This window comes from Lonchura striata, chromosome 1, assembly GCF_046129695.1.
Source record: "Lonchura striata isolate bLonStr1 chromosome 1, bLonStr1.mat, whole genome shotgun sequence".
NCBI classification, from domain to species: domain Eukaryota; kingdom Metazoa; phylum Chordata; class Aves; order Passeriformes; family Estrildidae; genus Lonchura; species Lonchura striata.
In genome coordinates this window covers 74,345,254-74,362,238 of record NC_134603.1, presented here as the reverse complement: position 1 = coordinate 74,362,238, position 16,985 = coordinate 74,345,254, and the positions used below count along the sequence as shown (strand labels likewise).

Below are 16,985 nucleotides of genomic sequence, written 5' to 3'. Positions count from 1 at the left end.
TTGAAAAACTTGTCTCAAACAACTCACATTTACATAGTGTTCTCATTATGAAAGCAATTTTGACTGACATTAGACCTAAATTGCATGCCAAAAAGCTTCCATCAAGCATATCCTTCAAATACGATTGCAAAATAATATCATATAAAACCTTAAGTGTAAAAGCCTTTGCTGAAAAAGCAGCATACAAAATTACTCCTCACTCTCTATATTTGGGTTCTGCAGAAGTACCTTAAATTATTTGTCACAAATTCAAATCAGAAACTACCACAGATAGAAGTGAAAACTGTTCAAAGGAAGAACTGCTTTTGGATTTCTAGCAGAGCAATGCTACTTTACACAGAAGGAATGAGGAGGAGAGTTTCTTCTTCTGCAAACAGGATTCTGCTGGGGGGCCTGACCTGAGTAATGAGTACCAGCTGCCCTACCTTCACTGGTAGCTGCATTCCTCTGGGCTTTGGTGGGTGTGTGATCCGTACTTGAACTCACGTCGGATGAGATGCTTGAGCTGCCCTTGCCTGCAAAAGGAGAAAGAGGTGGAAAGGGAAGGAGAGAGGGGGGAGGAGAGAGAACAAACATGAGTATCAACTCTGAAATAGAAAGACCTTCAATATCTGAACCTGGAACAATTCCAGAAAGCTTTACTCTAGGTTTAAAGCAGCTGATGTTCATTTTGTACACACCAGAATAGGTATTTCCCGCACTGTAACTTCTAGCACATGCATCTTCACATGTATTAAGGCTGCAAATAGTCTCCTATGCCACAGGGCCTCTCACTACATATTTACTAAGCTCTGTTGAAAATTAAATGTTTTTGATTAACAACACTAGGGGAACTTAAAAGTTCACTTTACTCATTCAAATACCTCTAACACAGATCAAGAAAAATTGTTACATTCAAAATATGATAAATAAGTTTAGATTTCTGGTTTCTGTGTTCACATCATGTATTCAAGTCATTTGGTCACATGAAAATGAATGCAAGGTATCTGTTTTCTCCTTCACCATACTCACTGCATGATGTAATACACCATTTCAAAATTAACTTCTCACTAATGGTGGAGGAGTTTTAACTGTAAATCATAACCTATGGATGTTTCTTCTCTTTTTTTCTCTCTTAAAAGCTTTTCCTGAATTTCCTACATCACTGTCTTCAGACATATTTTCAGGATGTCAAATTCTAGATACAAGTTACAAACAAAATAAATCCAAATGCATATTAAAAATTAACCTATATAGATACTACAGAAGAACAGAGTTGGCTAAACCAAAGGTGTCTTTGTTTTCCTATGAGGATCTAAGAAGGAGTCACTTCTATTTCCCTTCACTCATTCTACTCAATCTCAGTAATTACTACAAGGGAATACTGCTCTACTCTGCAGCAGGAACCAGACCAACCACACAGTGGGCAGTAAGTGGGATAATCCTAGAGAGGAAATGCAGTGAATACTGTTATATTTTAAGAAGTTACCTATCCCCACAAACACTGCATCACTGAAGCCTTTAGAAACTTTTTTTTTTTTTTACCAAAATGAATCTGTATTCAGAAAGCTACCTGACACCAAGTTTCTGTCACTAGAATAAACCCATAATCACAGGAATGTTAGCAAGAAATTTTCTATTATTTCAATCAAGCATTCCTTGGGGTTCAGTATGCCTGGTTTTCATAACATTTAGATGTAAGGGAGAGATCTGGTTTTTAAAGGTGCCACAACAGAACAAGGATTTAAGTTTTAATGGGAAACAACTGGAAAATGTGCAAATCTAAGTTGTTTCACAATCAAGGTACCGCCACTTAATCCATCAGCCAGCCCTAGAGAATCATCCTCCACAGAAAGCTGCTTAAATTAACATGCTTAGATTTGAGAAATGACTATGAATCAAACTGGAGTGAAAGGATATTAAAATGACCAAAAGAAAATAAAAAAATAAATGGCTACAGCTAGTAGTTGGGCAGGGTGAAGAGAAAGAAAGAAGTGTAATTCCAGTGATTCACTAACTGCTTTTTACATTCCTTTAAGAAGTTAGGCAAAACCAAGAAGCAGCACTTCCAGAATATCTTCAATTGCTCTCAAGCTGTGACATGAGTTGGAGTAACAGACTGTGGTCTTTATAGAAATTACTGCCCCAAAATAACTCTATGGCTAAGGCAATGAGGTTTGTGGGAGAAGAAAAGCGGAAGATAAAAGGGAAGGGTAGATGTTAGATGCTCTTTCCCAGGAAGAGGCCAAGAAACACCTGCAGCAGCTGATAAACAAATCAATACTAATAGGAAAGGTATTTAGGTGGTATTACCACTACCAGCAACTCCTTATGTATCAAAAACTGCAACTGCAAAGGCAAAAAAAAAAAAATCTAAGGGGTATCAGCATTCCTTAACAGATTAATAGAAAGAAAACAAAATTAAACAGACTAACTGGAAAATTTATTTTCTCAAAGCAAATAAACAGGATTTCCTCTAAAAAATAACTTTTTTGGGGGAGGGAAAAGGAAGTCAATGATACCAAATAACACCAGAGTTGCAAGATGGTCATATCTGGCATGGGTTATTTTCACAAAGTGAAGTTTCCCAGGTTCCATACCTCCCCATTAACAGTAGCAGTTCTATTTACCCCAAATACAAGCCCACTTCAAAGAGCATAACCCATATATTTTACCTACCATAAGCTACTAATTGTCAGTACACCTAGTAACAACACATTTACAACTGCACACTGCAATTGCACATTCACATTTACAATTGCACATTGTGAAATGCCTGATGTAAGTGTAGATATTTGTGATTTAAATCTACTTGAACTTTAAAACATTTTAATGCCTTTCAAGAATTTAAAACTAGAAACTAAGGAAAAAAGCCCTATAATTGCTGCTTTGGTTGAGCACAGTTCTGCCTGTAATTACATTTTTAGATGGAGTCTTCTCTGTCTGTATATAGCCCCAAAACTAGCCTTCTTCCTTAATGCCAACTCTGAGACACTCCATTCAGATAACGGGAAAGCAGGAGGTACTTTCTAGTAATTTTCAATGTGTTTCAAATAGACTAGCTGACACTATATATATTTTCTTTTGGATTTTTTTTTTTCAGTGCAAAACAAAGCTTCAAGTAGGCTAGATTTGCAGACTCATGTACACATGGCAGAGCTAAAACATAACAGTATTTAAGTATTCTCTAAAGAGGAAAGTCTAGGAGAGCAGCACCTGTTCAGCCTGGAGATCACATTTCGCCTCTTCTCCCAAGTAAGAAGTGACAGGCTAGAGGAAATGGCATCAAGTTGTGCCAGGGGAGGTATGGGTTTGATACTAGGAAAAAGTTTCTGCACTGAAAGGGTGTTCAGGCATTGGAACAGGCTGCTCAGAGAAGTGCTGGAATCACCATCCCTGGTGTTATTTAAAGGGCATGCAGATGTGGCGTTTAGGGACATGGTTTAGCGATGGACTTGGCAGCGCTGGGTTCACAGTTCGACTCGATTGTAAGGGTCTTTTCCAACCTAAAAGATTACATGGAATATTAGAATCACAGAAATTCAAAGACTGCTGATTTCCCTAATGCCATAGGGAAAAGTTAAAGCACAGCAAAACACTGGTTTCCAGAGATAAGTTCTTCTCCAATTCAAAAAGTGGACGGAGAAAGTCATTGCACTTAAATATACCCTGACAAGGGTTCTAATGTAATGACAACCAGAAGGATCAAACAGAGGGCAATATTGCAAAGACTACAGCAATAATGACTGTATTTGATCTTCTGCTTAAACAAATTAAATGTCTGCCAAAAACTTCTCTAGCATGACTTGCAATCATCTAGAGTTTCCTTCATAAAGTCAACTCTTCTTTATTTCTAAAACAGAAGCTGCAATCCACAAGAAAGGAAGCTGCACTATGGTAGTACATAGATATGATAGAAGAAATCTATTTTCCTAGAATACACCATAATTTACACTGGGAGTGAAGGTAGCATGTACTTCACAACACCTGCAAAGAATCACACAGCCACAGAGTTGCAATTCAAATCATGTCTCTGACGTGCTTCTGAAGAAGCAAATGTAGGGATTTTTTTTCCATCTACTAGAGCCAAAATCTTACAATAGTCATAGGAACAAGATCCAGCTATCTAATCTAGTACACTATTTCCTGCAGATTACATTTTGTTCCTGATGGAAAGAAAGCTAGAATCAGGAAAGACTATGACAGATACTTCTCCTGAACATTGTCTTCAGGTCTTTGTAACCCATGGAGGTTTTCAGCCATAGACATCTTTCTACTCAGTAGCCCTACAGCTTTATTAAATTTACCTTGTCTCTTTTTGCATCATGACTATTAAAATAATGTGTTCAATTTTCTTTTTATCATCACAGATAGCTATACTGACTACAACATTATGTTTGTTTTATAAAAGTATTTGCTATCTTCAGTTTTGCAAACGGTGGATTCTGCTATTCACACTCACTGCTGAGAAGTGTCAACGACATCCCAAATCAGTCAGGACACAATCAATGTAATTTAAACTTGCATGGGAAAGCATAGTCTATAACTATATGACACTGAGAAACTATTTTTGGAAACACTATTTATGTGGTTAACTGTTTATGCAAAGCCGGTCGTAGTCTGAATAGCAATGAGTCTCCTTCACTTGCTCGGGAACAATTTTACTAGGTTTTTTTGCAGCACATTTGCTTGGATTCTGGTGTACGGACATTTGCAGGCCATATTTTACACATCCTTCTAAGGTCTCAAAGACAGGCTGACCTAACCATTGTTTCTTATGTGCCACCCTGGAGAGTAACAGCAGTACTTCTCCTGACATCAAGTATTTATATTTTATTTTTTTTAAATCAAGTTCTTATTTTTTTTTCATCAGGCAGTGACAGGTACCTCAGGAATTAAATGGATAGTAGGGCCAAATCCACTGCTTGGTCATGCTGAAGTGAAACATTAGACAAAATGCCAAAGCAGAAAAAAATAATCATTTAGGAAAAGAGAACAGAAAACAATTAAGTCCAGAATATTCATTCATCTTTTTAACTCTTGAGAAGTGTTACATTACAATAACTTTGATGTAAAAAGTCTGAAATGTTTGGTTTTAAGCCACTTAAGCCACCAATTCTTACCCAAATGACATTATTTAAATTAAACTTCTCAACATGAAAGTGCATATGAGCATGGTTTTCCTCCCAGATGATCATTATTTTCTCTTTTATATCTTCAGAGAAGGTCTTTTAAAATCAAATACATGCCAACCACATCAAGAAGAGATCCAGAAAAAAAAAAAAAAAAAAAAAACAACAATCCAAACCTCAAAGCATGAGGGATCATTCAAGAGGAAAGAAAAATCTCTTTTCCTTCTCTTGTTTCCATGACACACATTATGCTGGTCCAAGTCACCAAAACCTCAAGTGTATCTCTTTACAATCTGCCTCTCCAAAGACTGCAGCTCCCAGTATGTTTTCAAGTATTCCCATGGAAATCAGCAGCCTAGTGCAGTACTTAGGCTTTGTGGCTATAAAGCATCCTTTAAAGATGCAATTTATCAATTCATTTATCCCAAGTACAGGAAAAGTTGGACTACACATTTTGGACAATCATTTTCCTTGAACTTAACATTTTTACCAATGGAAATTATATATCATAAAACTGGTTTCCATCTACTAATTCTTAACTGCTGACCAAGCTACCAGTGTTTCCACACTGAAGTTAACCTACCTACAGGCATTGTTACTCACTGAACTTTTTTCAGGATGGAATATGTTCATTTACAGATTCACATTGATCTTCTGCCCTGAAATCTCAGGAGTGTGGCTCTACACCTTGCTCTTTTTTTTTTTTTTCCAAATTAAAACACATGCCAATATAACAAGCAGGTTCCAAATTTCATTCCACCCAACACTTGTCATTATGCAGTAAAACAACTTGTGCAGTAATCTGCACAAACCCCAGTCTCAAGGAAATGAAACAAACTGAATGTTTCACAGGAAGCATGCTGAAGTTTGAAGAGTTTGCAGACATGTGCTATCACTGGTACTTTGGGACTATATTTCCTAAAACTTTAACAAGTAGAATTTCCACAAACATTTTTACATTACTTTTTTTATTTTTAAACTACAACTCCACCTTCCAGGATAGTGAAATTTGGCTGTGAAATCTGGCATATTAGCTATGAAATAGTATACTTTGTTCTGCAGCATTTCTGTAAGTTTTAAGCTAAATTTCAATTCAGCTCCCACAGGCCAATTTGGCCAGTTTTGTTCTTCCAGTCAGTGCCTGCCTCACCTTCTCAAGTACCACAGCACACGACAAAACCTCATGCAAACGCCAACAGGCTACACTAATATATCCCTGGAAGGGAGTAAGTCACCTTATGGTTTTTATTTCTTTTAGGAACTTTTTCCAGGTACAGGTACCAGCCTGTTCCACTGGCTCCACCACAGGGCACAGCTGAGCCACTCCCAGCAGGGAAGCCCTAAGGCTCAGCCCCTTAGTGTCACCTTTTTGAGGCAGTGTTACAAGCAGAGAAAAGAAGCCACTTGAAGGCAATAAGCATTATTTAATTCTGATGTAATATAGCTGTGGAAGTTCTGCAGCTAGTATGACACAATAGTTTATCCACTATACTGCAAAAAGCTTGAGAACATTAAAGTGCAGATGGGAGATTGAAATTTTCAGAACTGTTTAGCAGAATGATGTTTGTTACCACCAAGGCAAGACTTCAGAATGTCTGGATTAAAATCATTAAGCTTAAATAAAATTGTTTGCATAGTGATAGATTCTAATTGCTGTGCTAGAAGCCTACTGGGTTTGTAGCCAGGACATCTTTAACTCTCATCCAAGTGCTAAATAACTCACTATGAACTTAGAATACTAAAGGCTTTATTTAATTAAGTCTTCAAATGGACTCATCTAATCTTATGACTAAACAGAGGCAGGGCATGTATTGCCTCCTCTATGTAATAGGTTAAAATATCTTTTCTAGATATTATCACTTTTCAAGAGAACTTCAGCACTCACTGATGAAGTTTGTAAACCAAGAACCTTTATATGGGACTATGAAGGTCACCCTAAGTTTTGAAGACAGTACATGTCTGCTTTATCAAAGGATTTCACCATACAGAGTGACAAACAACACACAACTCTAGGTTTATAAAGAATCAATAATGCATCAAACTTCTTTGAGCCCTACCTTCACATCTGCTAAGCAGACTTCATGCCAGAAGGTAATGCTTATTTGCAGCCAAACTTTGCACCCACTCCAAGTGTCAAGCTCTACTTTCCAAACACATAATGATAGAACCCCGTGGACTATTTAGTCTAGGCTGCCTGAGAAAGAAAGAATGAAAGTACTGTGCTTATTTGAATTCAAAGTAAGAAAACAAGATAAGAAATCTTTAACGTCCTTTTTTATTACTTAGCAAGACTAGCATGTCTCTCAAACAAGTATTAAACTGAAATGGCTCCGCCTATTTCAAAAAATGGTTCCCACTCTGTAACCTTCTACTTTGCCAAGGAAACAGGGAAATAAAACTTTGGCCTTCCTACCAATAACAGAATTTTCTTGGAAAATGTTCATTAATTTAATATAGGACTTTCCATTACAAGTTGTCATCCAATCACCACCATGTTTTAAGATGGGCATTTACTCAAGATAAAATGTTCTCAAATTTATTACCTAATGTTAACTCTACTATTTTAATCCAACAGCCAAAAAAATTATTAAACCAACACAAGAAATAAACACAAGTCAAAACAAAATCCTTTTTCGAGTTTCATACTTTCTCTAAGACACTTCATTGACAAATTCACCACTAATGGCTACTTCAAATGTTTTTTTCCCAGTTCTATTGTAATTTAAGCAAGATGCTAATCCTTTCTATTCAGAAAAGGCAATAACTATCCAGTTCAATATCAAATATAAATTGGCAGAGACTTCATTTGCACTTTATTGCATGATTCATGACAAAGAGTAGAGGTAACCTGAAAGGATGAACTCCAGTACAGATTCTGAAGTGGCTGCAACCTGTTAGTGCATTGGAACGCATCAGATATTTGGTATACATATGAATTTCATAATATAGTTCAGGAGTACAAAATCAAACCCACCAAATAGATGTTTGTCTCCCACAATAATACCATTAACATTTAAAATCCGTATTTAGATTCATCTATATTCACAAACAACTAGTTCCAAGATCTAAACAAAAAAATATTAATATTAAACTTAACAATATCGATTCCACTGCTCTAAGGGGAAGCAGAAGAAACCCCCAGGTTGAAGTGGCTGCTGTGGCAGTGCTGGAGGAGCAGCTTTTTTGGCGTAGTACACAGTAACACCACAAAAATACACCTCACAATATCTGCCAAATTTTCAGCTTGACTACTGACAGCTGTTTAAGTTAGAGCTAATGGTAAAGAATTGAGGAAGTGAAAAACCTTTCTCAAGACATCATACCCAGTACTCTGGTATCAGTGTACACTGTGAAAAGTGATACAAAAATCTTTCACATGAGAATACAGATCTAACAGCCTAAGATGACTTCTTTACTTAAAGAACAAAAGAACCTGACAGTTAAGGAAAAGGAGACAAGGATCACTACTCTTTTAGATAAGCACAGTCACTTCCAGCTTTTCTTTACTGATGGATACAGGGAGGGGAGGAGAGGGAAAGGGAAGTGGCTGACTCAAGGATTCAAGTAGAAGGAGACTTTGAAAAATAGTGGGATTACAAAAACTAAATTACACAGATTTGTGAAAAAGGCATATAGTGAGAGAGTGGTATCTTAAAGGCAACTAATAGGAGACAACCTACATACTTGAGAAATATCCCTGCTTTAACTAACAATCAAGTTTGGCAAAATGACAAGCCTCACACTAGCAAGTTCAGAAATTAATTTAATCAGCACAAAATAACTGAGTTAAAAACAATTAAGAGTACGAAAGAAGCCATACTTACAAAAGACATCAAGCTATGGCTTCACACAATACATTTGGCAATCAGTTTTAGATTTCTTCTTCCTTTTCCTCTGAATTCTATGAAATGCAAAGTTCTAATGTTGTACTAACCACAGATATCTGGCATGATTGCACTGAAAATGAAAAAAAAAAACTTAACCAAACCACAAAACAAAAAGACCCAGTACCCGCCTGATTTTTTAAAAAAACACAGTTTTAACAGATCATTTTAATACAGAATTCCTTTTTTCTTATTGAAAACCTTATGTAGTTTCAATTACATAAATTAATCTTCTAGTCTCAACTCTATACAGAGACTGTACACACTACTGTAATCACACTGCAGTCACACTGAGAGTAAAATTTGTCCAATACAACACAGAGGCTCATCTACCCCCAGAATATGAGTAGCATTGTAATTCCACATAGAGATACTGTGTTTTCAGTGCCAATTCAGCGTTTTTATTCCTTCTGCACCATTATCTATATTTCAGTTCTCTTTCACAAAACCTTCCTGTCTGAAAACATAAAAACATGGCATAGAAACTCTCAGAAGACAGTTAAATATAAATGAGAGAGATAAACGTATCTCTCTCAAGGCATTACAATTTCTTCATTTATTTTAATCACAGCATACTCCAAGGTATCCCAACAAACCAGCAACAAAAAAACAAAGGACACTATTTTAGCTTGCCCTAAAAAGGCCCTTTTCCTTCACCAGGGCCATGTTATTTACAACTCACAGAGTTTTTCAGTGGGAGGAGGACACATTAAGGTAAAAAAGACAAAGGTAACTAATATATTCTAACTAATTCAGTATTTAATTTTAAAATATCTTTCATTCTCACTATTTAGTAGTATGTGTTCCACTGTCATAAAGATTGTTTGGTTACAGTCTGAGAAGTATAAAATTCCTTCTGAAGTATATCCATAAAGCTCTAATTGAACTGAGCAATCAAAAAAAAATAAAATAAAACAATTAAAAAGGCACTGCTTTGAAAAGTGTTTTATCTAGTGTCTTTGTGAAAACATATGCTTCATCCCTCTTTCCTTCCAGCAGAACCGACAAAAAGTAGTTCTGCTCTTTGGTATAACTCATTCTTGCAGTATTCAGTATTCGTATCTCATTACAGGAAAAAAATAATACTGAAACTAAGGTACATCTCCAGCAGAAGAAAAGAGAGCAGAAACAACAGAAACAGTGTATGCCAATGACCACTACACGACAGTTCAAAAAAATCTCTTGCTCATGATGTTCTTGTCTTGATGGTTTCTGGGAACCAGCAATGGTGCAGCAGGGCCTGTCTCCAACTCCCAGTCATCTTGCCCAGCATCACACTGACTCTTTAATTCAATGTTCTTTAATTCATCCTAAGTTTCTTTCTCTGACCCAACTCACTACCTGTACAGAAAAGAGGACAGAGGACGCACTGTCATTTGACACCAAATCTTCACTACTACAATGTCATGTGAGCACTCTCAAAACAATCAGGGAATCATCTCTGCTTCTTGATCACACTTTTGCACATATTTTTTAATTAATCAGTACTAGCAAAAAAACTAACAGAAGCCACACCAAAGAAGCATGGATCATTTTAGAGAATTTCTCCTGGCCAAAAACAAAACAAAACAAACAAAAAAAAAAAAAAAAAAAAAAAAAAAAAAACCACCCAAGCAAAAAGCCCAAACCAAACAAGCAACACAAACCACAAATCCACAACCAAGCAACCATTCAAACAGTATTAAGATTTGTAGTAACTGAGGTGACTCAAAAGTTGAGAGAAAGCACATAAAGTGGTACAATGCAATGGTAATTATTACAGAAGAAACAGCTTATTATACAAAATCTGCTGTCAATAATTAGGCTGGTAACATGAGAAGGAAACTAGAAATCCAAATATGGAGGTCACATGGGCTGAGGCTAATGGTAAACACAGACTCTGTGGTAACAAGATAAGGTCCAAGCACACTATCTGCAAGATACTTTTGGTTCTCTCCTTGCATAAACTTCCACTCAATTATACATTTTAATGGCTTTTTTATCATCCTGAAAACAGCTAAGTTACCTATGTAGTATAAAGTGAAGATGGCTCTACTTCAGGATCAGCTCCTAATTCTTCTTTACTTGGAAAGATAGGCCTGATGAACCAAATCAAACTGAGCAACGCCCAGGACAGCAGCTTTTTTTGGCAGATCTCTTAGGGAAGAGTAGCCAAACACAAGTGTTTGGCTTATTTGCCATTGAACAACACAATTCAACTCTTCCCAGTTCTTTCAGTCTCTCTGGTTAGCATCATTTTGCTGAAAGCAGTCACCACCACTAACTCATTTCTGTGGAAACTGTTCCAACTCCTTGATCACAATCTGTCTGACAAGAAACATTCTCAAAGTGTCTTTCTAGTGTGGAATAGAGATGTTCAACAATTTAGCCATTTGGGATTTAGTTTGCATCTTCCTGCATTTGCTCCAACCTTTCTGATGATTTCTAGCAAGTAAGTATAAGAAAATTTACAATCCCATTAGTACATTTTTGCTAGCAGACAGAGCAATTCTGGACTTTTACATGCAGAAGTAGAGCATGGAGCAGAGTAGTTATGTCCTGGGAACTGACAACCGTTGTACACTTCTCCCCACTCCCTCCTCTTTGAAAATCTCTCTCTAGTGCCACTCAGCACTTTTCATACCCAAGCACTTCCTTAAGTACTAAGCATCTACTTTTGTAGTTGTAGGCTATAGCAAGCTGCATGTTACTTCCAGGGAAGCATATAGTTTACATGAGCCAGAGGGAAACACCTGCACCTCTCTGGTCTTGGCATGTCCATGGCTGCATATCAGATCAAAACATAGTTGATGTCAAAGAGCCACAGGTGCAGGAAGCTTGCTCCAGTGCTCATTTCCACAATATCCTCTTAAAAGGACAGCTTATCCTTGGCTAATTACACTTAAGAGAGCTGCTAACAACTCATATGATTCTTTTTCAGACATAAGTTTGAACTAAATGCCACTGTAAAACTACAGTTTGAGAAATACAACATGCCATGCCAAGAACCTGATTTACTCATCTTAAAATTTAGTCTTCAGAAATTATCTGTAGCATGACAACAGAAGCAAAACTGCTTGTCCAAGCCAGCAAGAAGTTTTGCTGATTTATCTCATTCTCCACTGTGTTGTTCAGTATGAAGTCTATGAGCTAAATCATTGATCTAACACAGAAAGGACCTTCAGAAGGTTGAGATACTACACTAGTACATAGTGCAAAATGCAATTGAAATGCAAAAGTAATTCCATGTTTCAGGGATTTTTTGCAAATTAATACTGAAACTCAATCTCTCTACTGAAACAGTCTTCTCCAAAATTAAACAGCATAGTGAAACTAATACTGAAACAGCAATTTCTCATGTGATTAAGTATTATGTGCTATTTCCTTGGGTACTCCTTACCTTCATTAAAGGAAATCTAAGGTTTTAAAACATAGGTACAAACCCTACAGAAGCAGGAAGGCCATTGCAGTCCTAGACCAGCCTGGAAAAAGCAAACCCACTAACTCTGTCCAGGGAACACACATCAGAGGCATTTTAAACCAAACAGCCTGATTTTTCCACTTGTGCCAATAAGCACACCTTCATCCACTACCAGAGGGCCTAAGAGAAGGCAGGAATGCTTAAAATCATCCTGTTTTTCCACTGCTTGTCATAACCCCTGTCAAAGAAGTCACTAGAAGTACTTGCTCAAAACATAAGCAGCGGCAATGTACAGGATGGAAAGACAGAAGTGAAGAACACAAGTGAAACTTGTCCTATAGCTATGTCAGAAAACAAGTAGGAATACATCTGAAATGCTGGGTAGCAGAGGTGAGATTGTATAAATATTTTAATAAAATATCTCCTATGCTTCCAGTAGTAACAGCTATTAATACTGTTATTCATACTACACGTCTGAAATAAAAATCAATAGCTACCAAAACAAAGTTGCTTTAGGAAAGTAAGAGTTTTAGACAGCTTGCTGCTGCAATTCCAACATAGCACAACTACTAATTCATAATTTAACCAAAAGAATAAGTACTATTTGAATATCCATGCTGTCTTGAAAACTCAGATACCTGATTTCTGCATATAAACGCACACACAGAGATGTACACAGTCAAGAAATGCAAGAGTGTGTCCATTTTTAAGATCACTTCAGAAATCCAAATATGTACAATGCAACGAGTGCACCAGTATTACTACTATTTTGAAATTCATAATCTGGGTTTCAGATGTCAGCAAACACGTCAAGGCAAGCTTTCCCAATGGTTACTTCTTAAACTCCGGTGTTATGACCTTTTCCTCTGCAATACAACACACTTTTCTTTGAAGTAAAAAAGCATCACTACAAAATCTGAAGCTGTAGACAGAGGCATCTATTAATGACAAGTATCTTTACTAAGTCAGTCCACTCACAAATAACAAAATACATTTTCAATCTTATATCTAAAGCATTTTTAAATATACATAACTATAGAAGGTTTTCCAAAGTGGTTTTGGCACACAAAGGAAGAGATGGATACTAAGCATGTGTCCACTGTTCTAAGTCAGACAAAGTCTGAGCCATCTCCAATTTCCACTGACAGTGCCCAAGCACTTCCCAAGTGACACCTTTTGGTACAGTCATCACATCTGACTGAAGAAAAGCACGCCTCTCAAAAAGGACTACTATCACACTCTTCATTCTCTTTTACCTTTAAAAGCATTTACCAACCATTAGTAAATACCTGTTTGAGAATCAATTTTTTTCTTTGAGGAAACAATAACAAAGCTTGATCTGTCCCCATGGTGACCTTTCACTGAAAGACTATCTCTATTTCAAAGGGATAAATCACAGCCTCAGTTGTCATTATCTCACTTCACTAGCTTGCAACAGTGTAGAACAACCTTTCTTAAGCACTTTCTAAGTCTCCCTTTCCAGAACAGGCATCACTGATACACACCACCTTAAGGCAAGAACTTGCATTGTGTGCACTGCTCTCTTTAAAAATCAAGAGAATGAAAACGACCCGTAGGGAGTACCTGACATAAGGGAGATACTTTTGACTTGAGATTTATTCACTATTCATCATATCCTATCCTGCCAACTGAAAACAAAACACCCAAACAGCTCTTCTTTCACAGCCTTCCATTTCATCTACTCCCTAGCACCATTCACAGGCATTTTCCCAAGCTCATGAAATCTCTAAGTATACTGCCTTCTTTTAGTCTCTCAAATGAAGCTCTCCATGATTTAAGCAGGCTACTGGTAGGTAGGCAAATATCTATCAAGACAACTAGTATTAAATACTAGTTGTTTCCTCAAATCTGCTTTTCTGTATCTGTCTCTTCCAACAAAGAAGATAAGCTCTGAAGGACTGGAATTTTATTCTATTGCTGCAATCCAACAGCAGAAACAATCAACATTTCAATTCTGGAAGTCTGCAGGGAAAGCTATTTCTCCTATTCCTGGCAAGAGCAAGCAGTTAATATTCTAATTTTCACTGAAAAAACCAGCAGAGAATAAAAACTCTTCAACTTGATCAAGTACGCACCACAGTGGGTAAAACAAATTGCCAAGTGACATATAACAGGATCCCTGTGAAGGAATGCAGGGTCATGACACACACGATCTTCCACAATAATTTATTCTTTTTAAAATGTTGTAAAAATCAGGGGATTAAGTAGGTGGCTATGTCACTCTTCATCCAACAAGTCTGCACTGACACAGCGCACTGAAGTAGACAAACATTGTAAAAAACCCACACAAGTATCAGTAACTGATGGATGACTGAGTTGTGCTTGAAAGTGGCTACTTGCTCCTTCTGCACAGGCAGGAGGAAAAGATGCAGCTCACTAACAGTTCTGCAGATGAGCTTGTTTGCTCCCCATCTGTTCACCCCCTTTTTGGTCTCTGTTCAAACTGGAAGAATACCCTCTGGAGAGTGTGATCTGCATGGTGCATCAGGTTTCTGATCCACACTGAATGCTGGGTCAGACCTTGCATGTGGAGAACATTTTAATTACATCATGCTGGAATTTGGCAAGAGTCCTGGCATTTAATTAAACAGCCGTTTTTTGAAGCAAAGCTCACAGCACAGCAGAAAAAGAGACACAGAGGACTGATGATGTGCTTCATAGCAGCACTTCCCCTATGGCCCAGTGCCTACTCTGTAAGCACTCCCGATCTACCAGGAATACATTTCACATCACCAGATGCCTAAAATCAGGTTAAATGGGGTGGTCTACACCCAGGAGTATGAAAACACATTTTCCAAGAACAGTGAAAACCATAGGAGACTGAATTCAGGCACATAAAAGCTGTATAGCCAATATTAGGAAAAGATTATTTGGGTTCTTCATAATTGCTTTCTTCCATGAAGAAAGGACCACAGTGTAGCCATGCCACCATATTTTCCCAGACACAAACGTAAGGCCCAACAGGGAAATAAAAAAGTAGTAAGCATGATGGTCATTTTTACATAGAAAGTAACTTTGTCCCGATGTCCTTTGGTCTTTCTCTGTTACAGAGAAAGGCCAGAGCCTTTTTAACAGTTGAACTCTTAAGAACTTTAAGAACTCTTGCTTTAAGATAAAATCCCCTCCCCTCTGCTGCCAGGTCCAAAAGATAATTTTAAAACTACATTTCTGGGATCAAGCATTCTAACTTCTACTTTCAGTAATTTTGGGGGGTTTTAACCTATCAGGGATTTATAACAATTTGAATATTTGAAAAGGAACCAAGGACAACTCCCCAGAAGCATGTAGCAAGCACATCCACCCAGAACATCTGTTCTACCTCTGGGAAACAAGACCCATTCCTAGTTTCACAGTCCTGAAAACAACAGTATTAAAAGGTAGCCTAATGTGTAAGATACCATTCCCAATTTCTCCAAGCACTCTAGTAGCAATTTCCTAGAGGTGTTCTGTTTCAGATCAATATTGCCATTTTGGCCCTCTAAATAGGATCTTTTACACAGATTCTTCTATTCTTTCATTGCAAATACTTTCCCTGATGTACAGTAGACTTTCCCAAGTCTCCATGCTATGCCATGGATGTTTCCCATCATTACACACATTGCTGACTCATCTAGTTCAAAGTCAATAATGAAAATGTTAGACAAGACAGGTCTCTGAGGAAACACCCCCAGTAGCATCACCATTGTTGCAATTGTCTCTTGAAAACACCTTACTATGTGCTCTTCACATCAACCAAAGTTTTGTTCACCCAAAGACATGTCATTTCAGGAGACAAGTTTGCCAGGACTACTGGCAGTGGGGGAAAAAGAGGTGAGGCAGCCAAGAGCTGCAGTGAGCCAGTACTGTCCAGTAGAAGACATTGCCCTTTGGAAGAAGTAATTGCTTTCTGAAGCATTAAAAAAACAACACAAGGCAGAGTTGCCTTTTATCAAGAAACTCAAACTGATGTATGCTTGGTTTTGATACAGTTTTACACAAAAATTAAGCTTGAGAAAGTTTGAAAACCTAACACAGCAGCATCATGTTCAATATGATGACAACTATTACCACAAGCATCACAAAATCTTACAGCTTCCTGTCTGTGAACTGTCAAACATGAAATTTTCTTTTATAGCTGGAGACAAAAGTAAGACATCAAACATATGACAAATCTATTTTCAAAGGTCTCATCTCCCTTTAAAAATTTATTAAAAAAAATAGAACAGCTGCCACCAAGACCAAGAACACAAGGACTGATTTACTGTCCAAACCCATAATAATGGACTTGAACTTCAAGTTGGTCAACTAATATTTATATTTGCACATGAAAAAATTGAAAGCTAATCACCCAAAAAAAACCACCCAAACAAATCCCAATAACTAAAAGAAAATCCACAAACTACTAATAGCAATAACACCTGCAGTTAAAATAATTGAAATGCATTGAAATTCAAGCAACTTGCCTGAAAGCTAACCCACATTTTTACTAATACCTGATCATAGAGCCTCAAATATATCAAAAACTTTGTATGCTTGGCTATGAGAACCCATTAAATTGAGCAGTTTCCAAAGCACCTTTCAGGGAAGACG

At 37.2% G+C, this 16,985-nt stretch overlaps 1 protein-coding gene across 3 annotated transcripts in view; it reads right to left on the bottom strand.

Moving 5' to 3' along the window:
- The window catches only part of FBXL7 (F-box and leucine rich repeat protein 7), a 204,251-nt gene that overhangs the window by 164,990 nt on the left and 22,276 nt on the right, over positions 1 to 16,985 (bottom strand). For all 3 annotated transcript variants that reach the window (XR_013340426.1, XM_021545707.2, XM_021545708.2), the window contains exon 2: positions 426 to 515. Coding sequence is in view for 2 of the 3 variants with exons in the window: in XM_021545707.2 (XP_021401382.1) it covers positions 426 to 515 (90 nt within the window). In the remaining variant the exon portion in view is untranslated. The remainder of the gene's footprint in view (positions 1 to 425; positions 516 to 16,985) is intronic.